The 22,419-nt window shown below is 44.1% G+C and overlaps 1 protein-coding gene and 1 pseudogene across 1 annotated transcript in view; both read left to right on the top strand.

Moving 5' to 3' along the window:
* LOC121281478 (putative ammonium transporter 1) overlaps positions 1–22,419 on the top strand; it is a 63,266-nt gene that overhangs the window by 29,610 nt on the left and 11,237 nt on the right. The window contains exons 5-7 of the mRNA XM_041194422.1: positions 4,051–4,176; positions 6,674–6,898; positions 12,070–12,208. Coding sequence (XP_041050356.1) covers positions 4,051–4,176; positions 6,674–6,898; positions 12,070–12,208 — 490 coding nt within the window. The remainder of the gene's footprint in view (positions 1–4,050; positions 4,177–6,673; positions 6,899–12,069; positions 12,209–22,419) is intronic.
* On the top strand, positions 111–3,605 carry LOC121280962 (annotated as a pseudogene).

The following is a 22,419-nucleotide window of genomic DNA, read 5'->3' as shown; positions in this document are numbered from 1 at the left end:
TTCTCAAGGGCAATTAGGAATGGGCAACAAATGATGACCTTGCCAATGACACCCACATCCCATGAAGGAATAAAAAGGCTTTTCTGCTGCAAATACATAGAAAGTGCAACATGGAAACAGTTATTCGACCAAACAAGTCTGCAATGGCATTTATCTTCCAAATGAGTAAATAGTTCAAACACACTTACCCACCCTGTTCCCATATTCAACCCCCATTTCATTCACTGACCAATCTAGTCTAACCTTGAATTTTGACACATGCTGGGATTTTCCGTGCCTGCCAGTGTCTGGCGTGATCGGTAGCGTGAGCGGACAATATGGTGCAATCGATTTCACAACGGTGTGAAACCGCGTCATGATCGTCTATTCAGCCCACTGATGGCGGGTTATGTTTCCTGCCATCGGACTTTGGGAACCTTATTAGCCTGCCCGTCAGACTCAGTACCCCCAGCCCCGCTGGATCGTCCGTCCACATCAGCAGTAAAGCATGCCGGTGTAGAACACGTTTAGGTAAGTGTGACGTGCAGAAGTCGGGACTTACCTGCCAGGGCTTTGCTCACATCGCAGACGTCTGAGGAGCTGAAGATACTGGAGCCTGACACCAACGGCACACTGGAGGAACGTCCATGGCATGATTCTCATGGACATGGCTCTGCTGCAAAGCTGCATGTGGAAGTTGGATAGTCACCGTTGATGCTCACAATGGGTGATGGTTGAGGGGGGTGGGAGAGGAAGGGCTAGGATTGACTGGGAGAGGAAAAAGTGTCGGGGGCGTGAAGTTGGGAGGGGGGAATGAAGGTGTCATGATGGGGGGGAGATTGGAAGGGGGGAGGGAGAACAGTGGGGAGGAGGGGGTAAAAAAGGTGGACAGTGCAAGGGAAGGACTGCAGACAGGGGATGGTGTTTGAGGGGGAGGAAGGAGTTTGGAGAGGGGAGTAGGGATTGAGGAAAAAGTGGAGGAAGGAGTCAGGAAGAGGATAGAAGAGGTGTGGAGGAAGAAGGATGCAGAGGGGGGAGGGGGTTCCAGGGAGGGAAGGGGTTTCGAGGAAAAAGGGGTTGGAGAGGGGAAGGGGTTCTGGGGGGAAGGGGTGCAGAAGCAGGGAGGGGTTCTAGGGATGGAAGGGGTTCTGAAGGGGGAAGGGTGTGGAAGGGGGCGATGTGCAGGTCAATGTGCATGGGAGGGGTTGGATGGATCCATGTCTGCTTCCTCGGGAGTGAACAGAGGGTGGGAATGGTATGGAGAAAGGGTAAGAATGACCGAGGACAGAGTGACATGGTAGGCTGAGAGGGTGAAAGTTAGGGTAGTGATAGAAGGGACGGCGAGAATGGTTGGTCGGAGGCAAACATGGACCCTGGGGGTGGGAAGGAGGAGTTCTGGGAGGCAATTGTGAATGGGGGTAGGATTTTCAAGAAGTAAGGAAATGTGCATGTTCACCTGGACATCCCTGAAGCAAAAGGGTTGTGGCTGGTACGTAACGGAGTGGGGGGTGGAAGGTGATGCTGGGGGGTGGGTCAGCTGTGATGGGGGAAAGGAAATGGATGACTGGGGGAGGGGAAAAGAGGGGGGAGTGCACAAAAAACAGAATCAAGACCATGCTTGCTAAATCAAAAATGGAATGAGAGGGCGAGATCATGTGCTGCATGGGAATGGAATCAGTGGGTGGATGGACATGCAGGGCAGCTCAGATGAACAACTGAAAGTGAACCCAGCAGGCAGCATTCAAAATGCTCAGGACATTGAGATGAGTTTGAAACGTGAAGGGTCGCATGCGTGTCAGCGTGCTTGCAATGAGGCTCCAAAAGGCCCTGCCACACACACACTTTTCCCTCCATAATCACTCATGGGCCACTGGTCCCTCTGCAGTGACAGCTCTTCCTGGCTGCTTATTTCCACCTCTTCACTGGAGGAAGTGTCCTCTTGGCTGCAGATGAGGACGTGGATGGAGCTGAGGAACTGGCAGGCTAAGAGTGTTGGTCCCTTGGCAGGGCTCCCTGTGAACCAAAGTTGAGATAAGTAGTGCATGGCAGCAGAGAGAGCAATCACATTTGAGTTGAGGAAGTGATGATGTGGTGCAGGATCCTCAGGTGGGTGTTCATCGCCGACCTCACTGTCGCTGCAGGTAGGGTCCACATCTTCACCAGTCAGCATGATGGCACACACCTCAGAGTGAGGGGCCTAATGTGGGCCACTCCACCCCAGGTCTGGGACCTGTCCCTGCTGATGTGAACAGGCTTCTCCTGCATGAAAACAGATGGAGAGTGTGAGCCGGACACATGGCACTGCATGGAATGTTTGTGCGGTGAGCAGTGCCATGGGCAGGTTTGAGGACACGAGCTGCAGAGGATATGAGCTTGATGGAGTTGTGAGGGTGTATGTGAGAGTTAATGGTGTTGTCCCTTGAGGTGTGAGATCTTTGTGGATGTGTGATGGGTTTGTTAGTGTGAGTTGAGAATGATGAGAAGAGTGAGTTAACCTGGCAGAACGGCTGAGACCATTCATTCTGCAGGGCATTGGCACTGACCACCACCTCCCAAGTCTGGTTGGTCATGCCGCTGCCCATCCTGCAGCTAGAGCGGGAGTAGAGGACATCGCAGCGGGCCTCCACGGCAGCCAAAAGGCGTTCCAGTGACGCGTTGCTGAGGCGGTTGCAGTTATTTTACCTTTCGTGGACATCGTCCCTGCAGCAGTCATGGGCTGGAAGTACCGAGATGTGTGCATGTGGCTGAACTTTAAATATGGTATCTGGTATGATGAAGCAGTGAGGTGATGCCAGGTGGGCAAATCGGAGCCCACCTGCCATGGAAACAACGTGTTTCCCTGGAATGCATAAATAATGTGGGATGATATGCCATGAAAAGCCACCATCGTGGTCAGTGGGTAAAACATCATTTTACCCACCCGCTATCGCACTTAGTACAAATCTGGGACAATTCAGCCCATAGATTCTGCTTCAAAAACTAACTCGGGAAGTTGCTAGCTCACAACACCTTGAAGTAAAGTTTCTCTTGAGCTAAGGCATCTTAAATCTCTTAAGCTAAGGCAGGAAATTTACTCAAGGTTCCACTGCACTTTTGGAGAAGTCACAGTAGCGGAGCAGGATCAGGAGCAGTTGGAAGGAAATTCCCAATCTTAATCTTGTATCTATGACCCCTCATTCTTAATGCTTCCACTGCTGGAAACAGTTTACTCCTATCTACTCCGTCCCATCTCATCTATCATCTGGCCTTATAAGTTGCATTGTCAAAATTAGAAAGGACAAATTTTCACCCCTTCAGCATCAATGCTGTTCAAGTAACAACCTGTAACAATTAGACATAATCAGAACTTCCTCTTTATTGGCAAGCTAAATGGGCGCACGGTGGAGATAGGGCCTTTGACCAAGAGCCTACTTTCCCTGTCCGGTCGGAGCATTCGTCAAATTGTAACAAGACAAGCTCACCACAAAACTGGTCCAGACTTTCATGACAAGTATGGAAATGCTATCTTTTAGGGAGGATTAGCATCCTGTGTTGCAGTCTGGGGTTAGGTTGCAATGCAGACTGGGCTCACATGGAACATGTCTCCTATTGGCAAGATCACCCCTCAAAATTGGAGGAAAGACTAGAGGAATGGACCAAGTGTTTGCAAGAAATTGAGAACAGATGGGCTGGATTGCAAATTTGCTTCTAGGCTCATGGCTTCTACTGTACTGATTGCCTCTGTATATTGGGTCTCATAGTAAATCAATAAATTATAGAAATTAAAAAAAAAATCTTTAATGACTTGCTGCCTGCAGCGCAGTGGGACAAGGTTTTTATGTAGCGGTAGCCTATTCAAATTGGGAGGATGACTCCTGTCAAAAAGTCCAAAATATCCCTCATTCTTAACTGCAAATGTGCCATGGGCCAGTGCAATCTATATTTTACCCTTCTCAGAAAATCAAGTTTCAAGTGTTTTCTTATGCTTTTACCTTCCAATCAAGGGATTATCAAGGGATTTTTGAAATAACTAATATATTCTATGACCACCACAGTATATCCTTATCTGTTCGATGCATTCTATTTTGTAAGGATTATGCTGGAAGTGGAGTGGTATTCTTAGTCGGTGGTACAGCAGCACTGATTGCATCATTTGTCACAAATGCGCATGTTGCCCGCTGTGTGACACCTATCATCAATCAAGGCTATAGTTTACCTGTAAGTCAAGGAAAAATACATTTTAAAAGCTGAAATTTTTGGTAATATGCTACATTTGCAAGTTACATCTATTTAACTTATTGTATTTAAATGTCCTTATTTGCTTAATGTTTTACCTTTCAAGTCTCGAAACCAAGCTAACCAGCCTGAGACAGGGAGTGTGGGATTCTGAGCTCGGAGGCTATTATTCACTCCTATCTCAGAAATCCCATGGAGTTAGTGGGGGCCAATGCTTTTAAAGGCATAGGCCAATTTCTACAGGACCTTATGCAAAGACCATCTCAGACCCAGATGGTAAACCTTGACCCATCAACTTTGAGCTTCTGGCAAAGAAGCAGAAGAGAAGGCTGAGAGGAGATTTGATAGAGGGGTTCAAAATCATGAAGGATATGGACAGAGTAGATAGGTAGAAACTGTTCCCATTGGTGGAAGATTCAACAACCAGAGGACACAGATTGAAGGTAATTGGCAAAAGAAGCAATGGCAACATGAGGAAAATTTTTTTCAGTGCGGCGTGTAGTTAGGATCTAGAATGCACTAACCGAGAGGGTGGTGGAGGCAGATTCAATTGAGGCATTCAAGGGGATATTTTCTGAAAAGAAAGAATTTGCAGGATTATGGCATGTAGGTGGGGGCGTAGCACTACAGGATTTGCTTCTTCAGAGAACCAACACAGATATGACATGCTGAATGACTTCCTTCTGTGCCGTAACCATTCTGTATCAGCGGGAATTTCCATGGGGGCATTCCCAGTCAGCTTCTATAAATTAGGTGGAAACTCTGGATAGACCATAAATCAAAATACCAGAAAAGTTACAGGCCCAGATTTTCATTTCTCTGCCCATGTCAGAACAAACATGGGGAGATTTAAAAATGCAGGCGGTGTCTGATTTCAGGATTCCTGCTCCCATTCCCGTCATGCAGGATTTTTATGGCCCCAGGATAAAGTTGTGGGTAGTGAGCCCATACTCAGCAATCTTGTGCTTGCCTCCTCCATAGTAGAGGTAGGCATTTCAGGCCTCCTGCTATTTTCATGGAGTTGTGCCCATTTTGGTAGGAAATTTAGTTCATGGCATGTCAGAGGAGTTATGAACCATGGGGTAATCAAAATCCCAATTGGAGAACAAAAAAGGCAATTTATTCCTGGAATTCTTTCATTGATAGGCTTGAAATATGAGAAAAAAATCTTTCAGTAGTTAGATACTATATTGTAAGTTAAATGTGATTTTACTGCAGTGAGTGATTATAGGCCTCTGTCCTACAAAGGTAAGTTGGCTATTACATTGACCACCATTGTGTAAGTGTTGACATGCATTACAGTACTTTTCCCAACAGATAAAGTGCCATAATGCATTCAAACCTGTAGAAAATGTGCTGGGAAACCGTTCTGTCACCTTTTGGACTGAGATTTAAATGTCAAGTGATCTTTAGATTTAAAAAATGGCACATGCTGTTGAACATTAAAATAAATCTAAGCACTTGCTACACTCCATTGATTGTCAGGCAATCTGCTTTTAAGTGGAAATGAAACAGCAGTTACAATTTTAAAAAAGGCTATCTGGTATTTCAGTTTCTATGGACTCCATTGTCGACATTTCCCAGGACTTGTTTTAATAGCTGGGGTTGTTATGAGTGCTTGGCTGAGTTTCAAAGGGTCCAGAACTACTTAACTCAGCAGTGGGGAATGAGTTCACATTTTGTTTGACAGTTTTAAGAGGTTATTCAAGGATTATCTGTCTTGGTTGTAAGTTGTTAAGGGTTTGTTTTCATAACAGATGGACTGCTGGAGGTTTTTACATTTTTTGAATGGGTTTTATGGGATTAGTTTTTTCAGTTTGAAGTGACTCTGGATATGATCGTTTTATTAGATTGTTAGAAGTTTGTTTTAAAATTTCCATTTTGAAGATATTCTGAGCTCTGCCAATGGTTGATACGGATTGAATTGCTATGGAGAATACCATGAGGGATATAGAGGGGACATGGAGTTTTTGAGTGTAATGGAGTAGGAATGGGGTGGGGGCATGGAAGTGGGAGGCGGTTATGAAAGGTATGGGGCATGGAGGTGACATGGGGATATCGGCTGTGATAGTTCATGAAGGCCTGCCTCCTTACCTTGCCTCATGCCTGCGGAGTGTGCTAAATGTAACCAATTGTCTCTCTCTAACGGAGAGGGATGCCTTTGTGGACTACAGCTAATTGCCAAGTGCGCTGTATCTGATCTGCAAATACCTAAAGCTGATATTGGTCCCTGAAATAAAAGTTTTTCAATTCTCCCAAATGAACATCCGTCAACTTGAACCAAAAAAGTAATTTTCTTTCAATATTCAGAGAGTGTTTCTGGCAACTACTATGCAGAATGGAACTACATGGTTAACACTCTGCAGCTCTAGACCATAGGCCCCAATTGCAGAAAACCACTTTCAACACGAGAGATCATTATAAAGTATAAGATAAAAGACAAAATGAATACATGGTGACTTGTTCATTTTTCTTAAAGCTTGCAGTTCTTGGAGCTTTTATGCAAATAATTGGCTCCTTAGGCTTTGTTGTTGGTGCACAAGGTCACATTACAGAGTCTGGAGATGGTCAGTCGGCCAGTCTTGCTGTGGTCAATACTCTACTATCAACAGGATCTGCAGGACTATATGGTTTGTTTTTCCTGAGAATGAGGAGAGACACCTACAGTATGCCACGATTGATTAATTCAGCACTTAGTGGAATGGTAAGTACTCAGATGTTTCAACTGATACAAATATATTCATTATATGGTGTGTAGAATGTACAGGGTTAGAATAGACAAAATTAAATTAAACATTCAATATTCTATTTCCCATACCTCTCCATGCTCTTTTCTACCAATGCTTATTTATACCATGCTATCTGGAACGTGATGACATTATCACCTCCACAAACCTCACTAGGTAGATTGTCCCTTTCCTCTTTTGATCTTCAACTACTTCCCTTATTATAGAGCTTGTGATGATGTCAGATATCAGAGACAATTTACCCTTTAGAATCTTAAATTTCTCAGTATGATCTCCCTAACCTTTCTTTCAGTAAACACTAAAGTTTCTCCTCCTAGCTCAGAGGCTTAATCCGAAGTCTCAATTTAGTTATATAATGGAATAGAATATAAAAGCTTATATCACAAAAAAAGATATCAGAGACAATTTACCCATTAGAATCTTGAATTTCTCCATATGATCTCCCTAGCCTTTCTTTTCTCTTCAGTAAATGCTGAAGTTTCTCCTCCTAGCTCAGGTGCTCAATCCAGAGTATCATTTTAGTTCTTCATCGTAGAATCTTCTCCAGTGCCAGGATGTCCCCAGTTAGTATGATAACTGTAAGCAGATGGGACTAGACCGATGCTTTGTACAAGCTCATTCTCTCAAACTAAGACATATTCTACCTTTCTTGCCTTCCCCCTACAATTTTATTCCTTCCTGCTGCCACTATTGCTGATAGTGAGCTATTCACGGGTGGACTCAATTGTTCTCCTTTGTGTCCTGTAGTTTAATACAAATAGACTTACATTCACAATACTTATTCCCTTCCCCCGTCTCAGCAGTTTGCATCTATTCACGTTAAACATTATCAGCTACTTGTCAGATAGACATCCTAATTCATCAGTTTCTCAGTAATTGGCTTACCTATGTTTTTGGTAAATAACTCCCCTCGCCTCCCCCACTTTGGTGCTTGTGGCTGTGACCTCTTAGAGCAACAATAACTTGCATTTATGTAGTGCCTTTAATGGGGTAATACATCCCAAGGTGGTTCACAGGTATGTAATCAAGCAAATTCTGATACAGAGCTAAAATAAGAGATATTACAGGTGGCCAAACACTTGGGCTGGGATTTCCGTTCTGGGCCTTAGTCCTGTGGTGGGGGTGGGAAACGGGAATCTTCCTTCCACTGAGCCCACCGGTAAATCACGCCGAATTATGCAATGCTGGTCTCAATTATGCAGACGGGGTTTCCCGACCTCTTTAGTGACGGGCCGAACAGGAAGTTGGGCATCCCGCTGTCATATCTGGGTGACATATTGAAAAGGCACCCAGACAGCTGCAGCTTTCTCCCATTCTGGGCTGCGGTCCAGGAAACGGCTTGGAGATCGCAAGCAGCACCGGCATCAAGATTCAGTGATACATCCCTGGAAGTACTGCTGAATGCTGTGGAGGACAGGAGGAACGTCCTCTGCTCCAGGGATGGAAGGAGGAGGCCCACCTGATTTACCAACCCTGCATGGGAGGCAGTCACCAAGGTGGTGAGTGCATACAGTACACACCAGAGGACAACCCTGCAGTGCAGGAAAAGGATAAATGATCTCATCAGTGCCACCCTCTACTGCTCAAACTCACCTCTCAGAATGGGAACTGGGACATGGGCCTTAGTGCAGGCTATCATCTGTGCTGCCCATGCATAAAGGGCTTCTCAAAGTGATGCGTTGATGCTTCACAGCCAAAATGCAGTCCATATAGTCTACAGGTAGAGAGGTGACTGTGGGTCCTTGACCTTGCCACACAGAGCTCATATTATGGAAGGGGAGTGGGTCTGGTGTGGCAGGCACCAGCAAGCACAGCTGATGCCATGCCTCCTCGTGCCTTATCCTTCTATCTGCATGAGCTCACCACTCTGGAGGGTGTTGCCAAGGATGTTTAGTGGACTAGCTGCATTGCATCTTTCACATGGCATGCAGTAGCCAGCTGGTTGCTGCCATCTGCTGGTAGCATGTGAATACAACCTGCATTCCAAGTGCTCTCAAAACATCTTCTCTCCTTGTGCAGGACAAGTTGGCGCACAACAAATGCAAAAGAGGGAGAAACAGGACAGGAGAGGGCATGGCTCAACACTGGCAGCTCACACCATATGAAGAGTGGGCTGCCGAGTAGGCTGCCAAGTTGGCAGGGGAGCATCAGGACCAGGCATGTGGAGATGGTGGGTTAGGCGTCTGGCCACCATCCAGCAAAGAACAGTGCTTAATGTCTCTGCCTAGAAACCTGAGGGTCATGCGTGGTGCCATGTTGGAGGCAGACCATGCAGTCACTCACTCTCACCTCTCGCAACTGCAGGTGCCAGCAAGAAGAGGGTGAGGCCAAACCCCGAACCTGATTCTAGCACCAGGTCCAGCCCACAGAGGAGCGAGGCTGATGAGGACGACAATGAGATTGCACCTGTAGAGCTGTCACAACACTCCCTATATTCAGGAGGACAACCCAGGCTGGTTCCACGTCCCCCGGAAGCATATGTTTACAGGGAGGCATTGATCTTTTCCAGGGCCCTCGTCAGCCAAGTGTGAGAAGCCTCCTGCGCTCGGTGCTCCTATGCCATTCACACCCTCCTCAATTTCCAAGCCTTTGCTTTGGCAGAACTACATGCTGGGGTTCTCCTTCAGTTGTCCAGCTGAGCTGACCTACAGCTCCGCCGACCCAATGACCTAACTCCCATCCAGCATCTTGACATTTCCAACATGAGGCACTGGATAGTTGTGAGCCACCATGGTGAAAGTCACTTTTGAGGCACAGTCCAATACCTTTCATCCTCCCACATTACCCAAACCCTTCCCCAATAACCATTGGCCCTCCTGGTGTTACCTTTGACCTCCCCATAGTCACCCTAGAAACTGCACCCCCTCGCATCACCCTTTGTCCAGTGCAGGCTAACCATAACGTCCCCTTCTTTCCTGAGGAGCCCACTCCAGTAATTGTAGAGATGCCCCCTTGTGCCTCTGATCCCCAAATTCCGTATTTGTTTCCTGAAACAACCCATAGTGCCCCTTCACCCAGCATTGCAGGACCCTTACTCTCCCACCCAACCTGATCCCCCTGGCCCCTTTAACTGTCACCATCTCTTCATGTCACCAATTCCCTCAGTTTTCTCCCCAGGACTCAGAAGTAGACAGCACAAACCCCTTCCTCCCCACTATCATTCACACCTCCATACAACACCCCCCTGCCTGTTCACACCTGCACACACCCCACAACGGCTCATACTCCACCACGGCCCTTCCCATGCACTTGCTCCATAAACCACCTCACCCATCCCAGACACCCGCAGCTTTACATTTCTTCCTTCAATTACTACACCTAACGTCCACTGCCCCCCTTTAGGCCTACACACCTGCCCCACCTCTTCTTCCCCCTCTTCCCCATCTTTTTGCTCCCACAACACGGAGACCATAGGTGCGCCGCACAACCTCATGCTGCTGCTCACCCGGCTAGAGAGTCTACCCAGGCAATGTGACAGCTCCTCATAGAGTCCACCCACGCAATGTGACTGCTGCTGGAGAGCCAACACGCGCAATGCGACAGCTGCAAAGAGTCCACCCTTGCAATGAGACTGCTGCTGGAGAGTCCACCTGCGCAAAGTGAGGCCTTCTAGTAGAGCCCACCTGATTGATGCGAATGCTGCTGGAGAGTCCACTCAAGCGATGGCCTACCTAATTCTCAGGAAACCACCAGCTTCAGAGTTCTCCACCTTTTCCAGCATCCGCGAGCTCTTCCAGGCCTCCATCCAGGTTAGTCCCAACAAGTCCAATATGTTACGAACCGGAGCGGTTTCATACTGGCAAGGTGGGGTAGGGGCGATGATTGGATGGTCGTGGGGAAGAGATTCCAATCGGGGTTAATTTGAATCTCATCAGTGGGATGCAAAACGGCTTCTTGACGGCCTTCGGTGGGATTGGCCTCACACCAATATCGCGCCACAACGATCAGGACCATAAGTTCCCATCGTCAAATCTTGCTGTCGGGAAACCGATTTTCATGTTCCCAAAGGATTATCCACCCTCACCCACCAAGATGCCCGCCGGTGTCGGGGGGATGATTCGCCCTTGGTCAAAGTGGCACTTTGGAACTGGAATAGTCAACACGCTGAGCCTGTTGCACCAATTCACTCCTGAAAGGGCAGCATTTAATTTTTAGACAAAGCCTCCTCGTAATGGAAATTATTTCTTCCAACCTATCCTGCTGTTCATATTAATATTTTGAAAACTTCAACCAAATCACCACTTAACCTTTTAAATTCCAGGGAATACAATAATCTCTCCTTGTAGCTTAACCCTTGGAGTCCATGTAGTATTCTGGTAAATCTTCATTATGCACTCCCTCCAAGGCTAATATTTCCTTCCTAAGGTGAGGTGCCCAGAACGACTCACAGTACTCCTGGTGTGATCTAACCATAGTTTTGAATAGGTGAAGCATTCTGTTCTTCTGGGTATTAGTCTTTTTGATTATTTTCTTTACTTGCTCATGGCATTATAAGATCTGTATACATGGACCCCGAAGGCTCTTTGGACCTCCCCTGTTTTTAGCTTTCACCATTTAGTAAGTAACTGAAGTGGGAGACAGGAGAATGACTATTGATGTCATTTATGACCATCCAGAAGACATTTGATACAGTTCCATATAAAAGACTTAACTGAAATTAAATCTTACGAAATTCAAGACAAATTATTGGCCAGATAAGATTGGATAGGCTGTCGAAGACAGAGTTTAGGGATAATAATGGAAAATGTACTTGAATTCAAAGTAACTAGTGATGTCATATATGGATCTGTGCTGAGGCCTCAACTATTCATTATCTATTAATGATAGTGGTTGATGAATCTTTGGAATTTCCTACCCCAGAGCCATGATCTTAATGAGCGGCAGCACAGGCTCGAGGAGCAGTATGGCCGACTGCCGCCCCTATTTCTTAGTTCTGACGGAACATAATAATTAGCAGGCCAGCATACTCCATTAGTTGGCTGTCTCATGACTAAAATCTGCTCCATGTTTTAAATCACGAGCTGTGCCATGTTTATGGTTTAACAAAGTATTTTTAAGTTTTTCTAAAGGCATGCATTGTACCCAATACTTACCAATCTTTAATTCTTGTTTGCTTTGCTTTTGTTAGGTAGCAGTTTGTGGAGGTGCCAACAAGTACATGCCTGCACTAGCAGTAATGTGTGGGGCCTCAGCATCCCTATTATATATGGCACTTGAACATTTATGCACAGTAGCCAAGATTGAAGACCCAAATGATACTATTGCCAGTAAGGTTCTTCACAAACTAATGCAATACTATTTACTGAGAGATCCTATGAATGTAGCAATTTTCATGACCTCAGCATGTCCCAAAGCTCTTTACAGCCATCGAAGTACTTCTTGTGTTGTTGTCACTGCATTAGGGATATACAGCACACAGCAAGATCCCACAAACAGCATTGTGATAGTGATCACATAATCTGCTTGAATAATGTTGATTGAGGGATAAATTTTGGCTAGGACTGATCAGGTTCCCCTGATTGTCCTGATTCTACCCAGAAGATCTCTTTTACTCCCCATATCCGGGGGGTTCTGATAATCTTCTGTCCAAGTTACAGCAGCCAATCGTGGGAACCCCAGTGGAAATTTACTGTGCTGCTTTACAATGCACCTTGCAAATTACACTGTCAAAAGATAGGTCAACATCTATCACTTGTATACTACCCATAGGATAGTGGATAAAAACCTTACACAAAGTGTAGAGAGTGAAAGGTCCTATGTTCAGTTCCCAGTTCCTGCCTCATAAAGTGACATCAGTCAGGACTAGGGAGACAAATAGAATTACCTGGAAAAACTCAGCAGGTCTGGCAGCATCGGCGGAGAAGAAAAGAGTTGACGTTTCGAGTCCTCATGACCCTTCGACAGAACTTGAGTTCGAGTCCTTGGACTCGAACTCAAGTTCTGTCGAAGGGTCATGAGGACTCAAAACGTCAACTCTTTTCTTCTCCGCCGATGCTGCCAGACCTGCTGAGTTTTTCCAGGTAATTCTGTTTTTGTTTTGGATTTCCAGCATCCGCAGTTTTTTTGTTTTTATCTAGGGAGACAAATGTCCGGCTAGGTTCTCATTCTTCATCAGTGACCATTGCAGGAAAATGAACAAGCATGAATACTAGGGTCACAGCTGTGATGACTAATATAGTCAGATTGCCTTCCAATACCATGGGCTTGGAATTAACACTCCCCCCCCCACAACTTCCCACCGTTGCACTCTAAGATGCTGCGAGTGATTCGTGGGGTTAAAATGTAAAAATCATGTAACCTGCCCCCAACCCAGTGCAGGTATACCATCGTAATTTCTACAGCACCTGAAGTATTGGAATCAGAATGCCCTGCTGTAGAGAGACAGGAGGTTATTAACATATTTAAGTTGTGATTCTAATGCAATTGGTGACCAATGTGATGAGAATACGTGATGTGAAAGAACTATTTGAAGAGTTTTGAGGTGTTCAGACAGAGAACCGTATGATGGGTGGCACCATGGCTCCTCTCGGTTGGGCTGAAGAAGAGATGAAAGAGGATCAACAGCAAGAAAGACATGTTGTGATGGGTGATACAGATAGTCAGCAGCGAAGGGAGCAACAGAGAGCATGAGCCGACCCAACAGGATCAACAGAGGCTCAGCTTCCTGTCAGACAGGCAGAGTATCTGTGGGCTGAGCATGTCACATCAGGTAGTCACCAACCACTGCAGACCTAGCTTGGAGGAAATCAGTGACACCACGTAAGCTCACTAATCATCTACCTGCCAGAGCCTGAAAGCCCAGAGAAATATTAGCACTCGTTATTTGTAGTTTGGGTCTACACAGAGTCATTAGTGTATTCAGATATAATTTCCACAGGGAAGATCCAACTCTCAATGGAAGATTGTATGGATAAGGAGCCTTGAGACATCACTTGACAAATGTGCGAGCAGGATTCCTCCACCCTCTGTGCCATTGTGGGAAGTACCTTGCAAGAATGCTAGTAACTCATACAGATGCTGCTGAACCTCCAGCATTCTCAACTGATATCCCAAGAGTCAGCATCTCTGTCCAGCTAAGGAGTGCTAATGGGTGAGTGATGGGAAGCAGCATGTGAGATTGGTGGTGTGGATGGTAGGAGATGCCATGTGAAGATATTCACTGGCCTTGACATGCGGTCATTAGACTTATTTAGGAACTGCTGCCAGGTCCTTGGGTCCAGATGCTTGGAATTGACCTTTCTGGCTATCTGCTCCCAATCCCTTTTGAGGGTCGTTCTTAGGAGCCTCCTGGTCCTCCGTGAACCATGGTGTTCCTCCTTCTGCCCATCTCCACCAATAATGCCTCAGAACCCTAAACAGGATACCAAAAGTAACATTGAGCAAGTGTGAAGAGAAGCCATTGTAATTTATATTCTAGCAGTGACTGGATAGATAAAAATGGAACCAGGTGATTGCAATCCTACCCAGATGGTCACTAGCAGAGAGGCATTGGAGGAAGATGCTCTGGCAAGCCATGTCAAAAGCTGCATACAGGTCGAGAAGGATAAGGTGGATCCAGATTTTGCTGCATGTGGGCATGGACTGCTTCATTATCCAGTGACTTGCAAATAGTACTGAATACCCTGTAATCATCAGTGATCATCAACACTTGTAACTTAATGACAGAGAGAAGATCTTTGAAGAAGCAACAGAAGATGTTTGAGTCTTGTATGCTATCTTAAGGTACCAGTCCTGACATATTGGCCTAGGGCCGGAATGATTGACCTTCATAATCACAATTATCTTTCATTGTGCTAAGTATAACCCAGCCAGTAGTTATTACTGATTGCCCCCCTGATTCCCAATGACTTCAATTTTATTAAGGCTGCTTGATGCCACATTCAGTCAAATGCTGCAGTGATGTCAAAAGCAGTGACTCTCACCTCAGCTCATTTGTCCATGTTAGGACCAAAGCTGCAATGAGGCCTAGAGTCAAGTGGTCCTGGCAGAATCCAAGCTAGGCACTGGTGAACAGTTTATTTGTGAGTAAGTATTGCTTGATAACAGTATCAACGATATCCCTTCCAGCACTTCCCTGGTGCTTGAGAGTGGGTAGATTGGGTGATAATTGACTTGATTGAATTTAGATTGAAGTTTTAGGGGTTCAGTCTCCAATACTTAGCCTCTCATTGGCATTCTATGTGCTCTTCTCCTGCAAAAGTGCCTTGACAGACTTATAAGTGACTATCAAGCATGTGTGCATTCAATGGATGAAGTCAGGAAGACAATCAGCCAGATAAACCTGAATCACAAGTGGGACTGACATGCATTTGAGAAATGTGTTGACAGTGCCATTTCAGGATGTGCACTGAGAATCAGGGGAAGTGAATGAGCTGGTATCAGATTACATGAGGATTGGGGTGATCGGTACTGGTGACTATAGGAAAGGGGAGGGGAGTGAGGATGAGAAGATGTGCATGTATACAGGTGCTGATGAAAGTGATGTGAGAAACACTGTGAATAGAGTTTGCTTGACAAGACAGAGATGGGGGGTGGTGCACTACGGGGTCTCTAACCTTGCTGGTCCGGGAAACATTTGCGGCATTGGATCCAGAACCTTGAGGTGATGCTCCTGCTTATCACCTTTTGAGTCATCTCCAACTGCACCTTCCTTCTGATAGCAGCAGGCTTCTTTCTCCCAACAGTGGTTAACAGGGTTCCTGGCCCTTACTGCACTTAGCAGAACATGCAGCGATGAATCACTGAATGTGAGCACAGCCTTTGCTTTCCTCCCAGCCATCACAGAATCTTCTTATCTTTTAAATTACCATGTTGCAAACAATAAGCCTCCTCCTCTTTCATCTCTGAACTGCTCTTTAAGTAATCAAACGGAAATGGTGTCATGCAGGTTTACAATACATCTGCTTGCGCATAGTGGAGAAACCCAGAAGTTAAATGACAATCAAGCATCCCTGTTGAAATTAGATATTCCCATATATCACATTATGTGGCACATACATCATCTGCTATTGCTTCCTTTCCAACTCCAGTTCCTTTTCCATGTTAATTTCAGGGTTGAATTCTAAACACAAATGAAAGATGCTGCCTAGAATGAGTTACCAGGGATCTCCCAGCACCTTTTTGAATGCAGGCTCACTGAAGCAACAGAAACCCCTGTTCCCTGCCCAGAACATTTTTGGCCCTATAAAGCCACCTGCTGTCACATTCTTTATCCAGTCAGTCTAGCTAAACCCTTCAGCTGGGGAATACTGTTGTATATTACCCTTGTAAGGTGGCTATCTCTATGCTGATGCCAAGAATGATGAAGTCTGGCAGGATCTTACAGAGCTTTAAGCATGACGTCCCTTACCTATAACATTCCATTTGCTCTTTGAGTGCAGATGGCTCCTGAGCATCACCATGGCTAACACCTGTCTTGTGTCACCTGGGGGAGAAGCAGATGGAACATTATGAGTAAGGAAAACCATACTTAAAGTTTTGTCATGTCAGACCAATAAATTTCCTCATGATTTCTTTTACATGAAAAATATTATCTATTTTTATCAGCTCACCAGCAACTGAATTACTAATCCATAAATCCCAGGCACTGCATACTACTGTGGCCTGGGACATCATTTAAAATAGTTCAGTAGCCAATAGGCTACTTGCATAGGATTATTATTGCAGGTACACCAAGATCGGCCAGAATTCATGTTCCATGGACTCACTCAGAAATAAAGTAAGATTAGGCACCATTTTATTGTTATTGTTGCAAGTTTAGCACTCCCTTACAGCTACATGTCTAGAACAAGTCCTATGAATGGAACAGAATAGATCACAACCTAAGTGGCAGTCCAATGACATAACTTGTCTGAAAGGGGAAATGCCCCTCGGCAACCTTTATTTCCCCTGTGACAGTGGTTCCTATTTGGATACGTAGCCATCTGATTAAGTGCATCTCAACAGTACTCTGGAAGCTCAACACCATCCAGGACATAGTGAAGTAGTCGGATTCAAAACTAGGGTCCTAAATCTAAACGAAGGAAACTACGAAGGTATGAGGCATGAGTTGGCTAAGATAGATTGGGGAACTTCATTAAAAGGCATGATGGTGGATAGGCACTGGCTAATACTTAAGGAACGAATAATGTATGCTTTGCAACAGTTATACATTCCTTTCTGGTGTAAAAACACAACAGGAAAAGTGGCCCAACCAGGGCCAACAAAATAAATTAAGGATAGTATTAGATCCAAAGATGAGTCATATAAAATTGCTAGAAAAAGTAGCAAGCCTGAGGATTGGGAGCGGTTTAGAATTCAGCAAAAGTGGGGCAAGAGATTGATTAAGAGGGGAAAAATAGAGTCTGAGAGTAAACTTGCAAGGAACATAAAAGTGCACTGTAAAAGCTTCTAAAAGTATGTAAAAAAAAAGACAAATGTTGGTCTCTTACAGTCAAATGGGAGAATTTATAAGAGGGACCAAGGAAAAGGCAGAGCAATTAAACAACTACTTTAGTTCTCTCTTCATGGAGGAAGACACAAATAACTTCTCATGAATGCTAGTGAAACAAATGTCTAGTGAGAAGGAGGAACTGAAGGAAATTAGTATTACTAAAAAAAAGCGCTGGAGAAATTAATGGGCCTCAAAGCCGATAAATCCCCAGGGCCTTATAATCTGCATCCCAGGGTACTAAAGGAGGTGGCCATGGAAATAGTGGATGCATTTGTTTCATCTTCAAAAATTCTGTAGATTTTGGAACAGTCCCAGCAGATTGGAAGGTGGCAAATGTAACCCCACTATTTAAAAAAAGAAGGGAGGGAGAAAACAGGAAATTACCGACTAGTAAGCCTAACATCAGTAGTAGGGAAAATGCTAGAGTCTGTCATGAAGGATGTGATAACAGGATACTTTAAAAAGATCAGCGGTATTAGACAAATCAACATGGATTTATGAAACGTAAAGAATGTTTGACAATCCTACTGGAGTTTTTTGATGATGTAACTAGCAGAATAGATAAGAGAGAACCAATGGATGTGGTGTATTTGGATTTTCAGAAAGCTTTTGATAAAGTCTCACATAACAGGATAGTGTACAAAATTAAAGCATATGGACTTGGAGGTAATATATTGACATGGATTAAGAATTGGTTAGCAGATAGGAAACAGAGAGTAGGAATAAATAGGTCTGTTTTGGAGTGGTAGGGGATGATTAGTGGGGTACTGCAGGGATCAGTGCTAGGGCCCCAGCTGTTCACAATATTTCTCAAAGATTTGGATGAGGGAACCAAATGTAATACTTCCAAGTTTGCTGATGACATAAAACTTTGTGGGAATGTGAGTGGTGAGGAAGATGTTAGGCATCAAGGTGATTTAGACAGGTTGAGTGAGTGGGCAAATGCATGGCAGATGCAGTATAACGTGGATAAGTGTGAAGTTATCCACTTTGGTAGGAAAAACAGATTGGCAGGGTATTATTTAAATAGTGATAAATTGGGAAATGTTGATGTACAAAGGGACCTGAGTGTTCTTGTACACCAGTCACTGAAAGCAAACATGATGGTGCAGCAAGCAGTTAAGAAGGCAACTGGCATGTTGTCCTTCATTGCGAGAGGACTTGAGTACAGGAGCAAGGATGTCTTACTGCAGCTATACTGGGCCTTGGTGAAACCATACCTGGAGTATCGTGTGCAGTTTTGGTCTCCTTACCTAAGAACGGATATACTTGCCATAGAGGGTGCGCAGTGAAGGTTTGTCGTATGAGGAAAGATTGGGTCGACTTGGCCTGTGTCTACTGGAGTTCAGAAAAATGAGAGGGGAGCTCATCGAAACATATAAAATTCTCACAGGACTGGACAGGCTGGTTGCAGGAATGATGTTTCCTCTAGCTGGAGGGGCTAGAACAAGGGGACACAGTCTCAGGATACAGAGTAGGCCATTTAGGATTGAGATGAGGAGAAACTTTCACCTCCACTGAAAGTGTGATGAATCTGTGGAATTCTCTACCACAGAAGGCTGTGGAGGTCAAGTTACTGAATATATTTAAGAAGGAAATAGATAGATTTCTTGGCTCTAAAGGCATCCAGGGGTATGAGGAAAGCGGGAGTATGGCGTTGAGATAGTGGGTCAGCCATGATCATATTGAATGATGGAGCAGGGTCGAATGGCTGAATGACCTATGCCTGCTCCTATTTTTTATGTTTCTATGACATGATAGTTGCTTAATCAGTGCCTCTGTCACCGGACACAGGGCTGGATTTTCCATTTGAGGCCGGGACCCGCATGGTATTGAGAATAGTCTGGCACCCTTTTTGTAGGATTGGCCAATAAATGGCCAGAAGGTATGCTCACTGTCCAATTAATGTCAGCAGGCAGCCTCTGAGACTGGAAGGCCAATAGGAGGCCCTCCAGTGTTGACATACTGGTAATCCCACTGTCTGAGGTAGAGTGGTAAATTCCTGCAAAGAGAGAACGGGCATCTCAGTATGAAAATGTCCTCTGATGACCAGTTTAAAAAAGCTCCTGAAAACGTCTCAGGAGTTGGATGGTGCCGGCAAATCAAAGCAGCAGCTGGTGCCATGAAATTCTAGGCCTGCCCGCTTCTAGTCCCACTTCCACCGACCTTAAAAAATCCTTTCCTCAATATTCTCCCTTTCCACTGCTCCTCAGAGTAAGGTCATATTTAAAAAAGAATGAAGATTTTGTTGCAACTTAATTTGACATCATAGGCATGGAATGTTAATAAATGGTGATAAATAGTGGAGCCAATGACGGTAATAGCTGTTCATCAAATACTGCTGGAACTAAATCTTCAACAAATTGAAATAAAACAAGACTTTGATTTGCTATTAAAAGACAAATCTAATGTGCCTAAATGTCAACTTGTTGAGTTGTTGACCCAAGTTTATCTGTCAGATGCTGAAGAGGGTTAGGGTAGAGAAGATGTTTCTGCTTGTTAGGAAGTTCAAAACTAGGAGTCATAAATATAGTAGTCAATAATAAATTCAATAAGGAATTCAGGAGAAACTTCTTTACTTAGATAGTGGTTAGAATGTGGAACTCACTACCTCATGGTGTGGTTGATAAGATAGATTAATTTACAATGAAGGCATATAAGTACACGAGAGAGAAAAAAGTAGAAGGATATCATAGGGTTAGATGGCATAAAGTGGGAAGAGATCCGTGTGGAGTATAAGCACCAGCAAAGGCCAGTTGGGTTAAATGGCCTGTTTCTGTGATGTAAATTCTACCTTATGTAGGTGACCAATACACCATGGCTGCAGTATGCACAATCAACAGAATGCAATATAGCAACTCACCAATGTTTCTATGGCAACACATCTCTTCTTTATGACCTTAACCACTAAAAAGGGAAAAGCAATGCTGTGGGAAGACCATCACCTCCAAAAGCCCTTCCTGGTCATACAGCATTCTGACTTGGACATGAGTTGCCATTCCATCATTGTCACTGGGTCAAAATCCTGGAATTCCTTATCTAATAATGAAAGCACCATCACCACAAGGGCCACAGTAATTAAAGGACAAGGTCCAACACCCTTTCTCACTGAGAATGGACAGTAAATGTAGCCTTATACATGTCACCCACATTCTGAGAGCAAATAAAAAATGCACTATGCATTTATCTGTTGATATAGCCAAGTCATTTCAATGCTTATGTCCTCAGTTGAGAGTCCAATATCTAATACAGAGTTTTTTGTGGAGCTTGAACTGTATTTAAAATGAATAAAACTCTAATCGTTGTGGAGAATACAATGTCCACAATATACAGGCACGTTTGTAATTCTACCTGCAGAATTTGTATTTTTTATTGTTTAAAATAAATCATTCAAATAACATAAGGTATAAGAATTGAACATTTTGAGTTGAAGTAACAATTGTCAGTAAAATGCTTTTATTAATCTCGTCTTAGTTTACCTGAGTGGAGGTTCTTTGGGGCTGATGTTTGCTGGATTATTTATAGACCAGAGAAATAATCAAGGACAAGCAGTGGTAAGAAAAAAACTGTCTAAAGATTATAGAACAGCATAAGTTATTTTAAATTATTAAACAGAATACTTGCAACTGAACAAAAATCTAAATTTGTTAACTAATAAACTAAAGATCATGTTCAAAAACAGAATTACCTGGAAAAACTCAGCAGATCTGGCAGCATCGGCGGAGAAGAAAAGAGTTGACGTTTCAAGTCCTCATGTATAAGAATTGAACAGTTTGAGTTGAAGTAACAATTGTCAGTAAAATGCTTTTATTAATCTCGTCTTAGTTTACCTGAGTGGTCGACAGGGTCATGAGGACTCGAAACGTCAACTCTTTTCTTCTCCGCCGATGCTGCCAGACCTGCTGAGTTTTTCCAGGTAATTCTGTTTTTGTTTTGGATTTCCAGGATCCGCAGTTTTTTTGTTTTTATTTTTAAAGATCATGTTCCATTGATTGTAATAAGACCAGGAGAATAAATTTTGTTATAAAAATGAATCATTTTTGTTCAAGCTGTTACATGTTGTAAGAATCTTTAACTCTGTCAGAAAAGCAAAATACCACAGTTGCTGGAAATCTGAAATAAAAACAGAAAATTCTAGAAAAACGCAGCCAGCCAGACAGCATCTATGGAGAGAAACAGTTAATGTTTCAGATCAATGACCCTTCATCAAAACCCTTCAATCATGGTTGTTCTGACCTGTCGAGTGTTTCCACCATTTTCTGTTTTTGCTTTAATTCTGTGACCATACAAGAGGGGATAAAACCAGTTCTACTAGCAAAATAATGCCCAAGTTTACTTGGACACAGTTGATGGAGCCAGTTGTTTGTCTAAACTACATGTCTGGGTAAACTGAAACCATGTCCTCGGCTTCTGCTACAAATACAGCCACTGTCTGAGGCAGAATTCCACTGTTTGTAGCTGCCTTGGCAACCTATTTCAACTCGATCTGAATACCATCTACTTCCGAGTACAGCTGAGGAATGAGTGCAGCTGAGGAAACTGAGAACAGACCTGGAGTTTGGTAAGTGGGGGAGTTTAAAATATTAATTTTGTTCTTAAAATTTGCTGCTAAAATCTAATCTAGTCTGTAATTAGCAGTAACTGGAAAATACTGTGTAAGTAGGCTAAGTTCTTTCTTGCAGCTCAGACAGGGTAATTTATTTCAGCTGTGGGAGCTGAGTAGTTAATTAGCTAGCTGATTGAATCTGGTTTCTCAAGCCCCAGTTCAGTTGGCAATAAATACAAGCCTCTTTAGTAAAACTAAGGCAAATAGAGTGCTGCTGAGGAAACTGAATGTAGACCTAGAGTTTAGTGTGTGGGGGAGTTTGGTGAAGGGGGGGAAAGCTGCTTGTTTCCTTTATCTTTCTCACCCTGTAGGAATTGGTTCTCACTCTACAGGGAAAGGAGCTAGCTGTTTGGTGAGTACCTGGTAAGTGAGTAAGTTCTATTCTATCCCTAATGTTTAAAATACTATACAAATTGTTGGCAAAGTTAATAAAACAAAAG

Source organism: Carcharodon carcharias, chromosome 8 (genome assembly GCF_017639515.1).
Source record: "Carcharodon carcharias isolate sCarCar2 chromosome 8, sCarCar2.pri, whole genome shotgun sequence".
Classification (NCBI taxonomy): Eukaryota; Metazoa; Chordata; class Chondrichthyes; order Lamniformes; family Lamnidae; genus Carcharodon; species Carcharodon carcharias.
The sequence above is the reverse complement of the archived record's forward strand: the minus strand, read 5'-3'. Positions and strand labels throughout refer to the sequence as shown.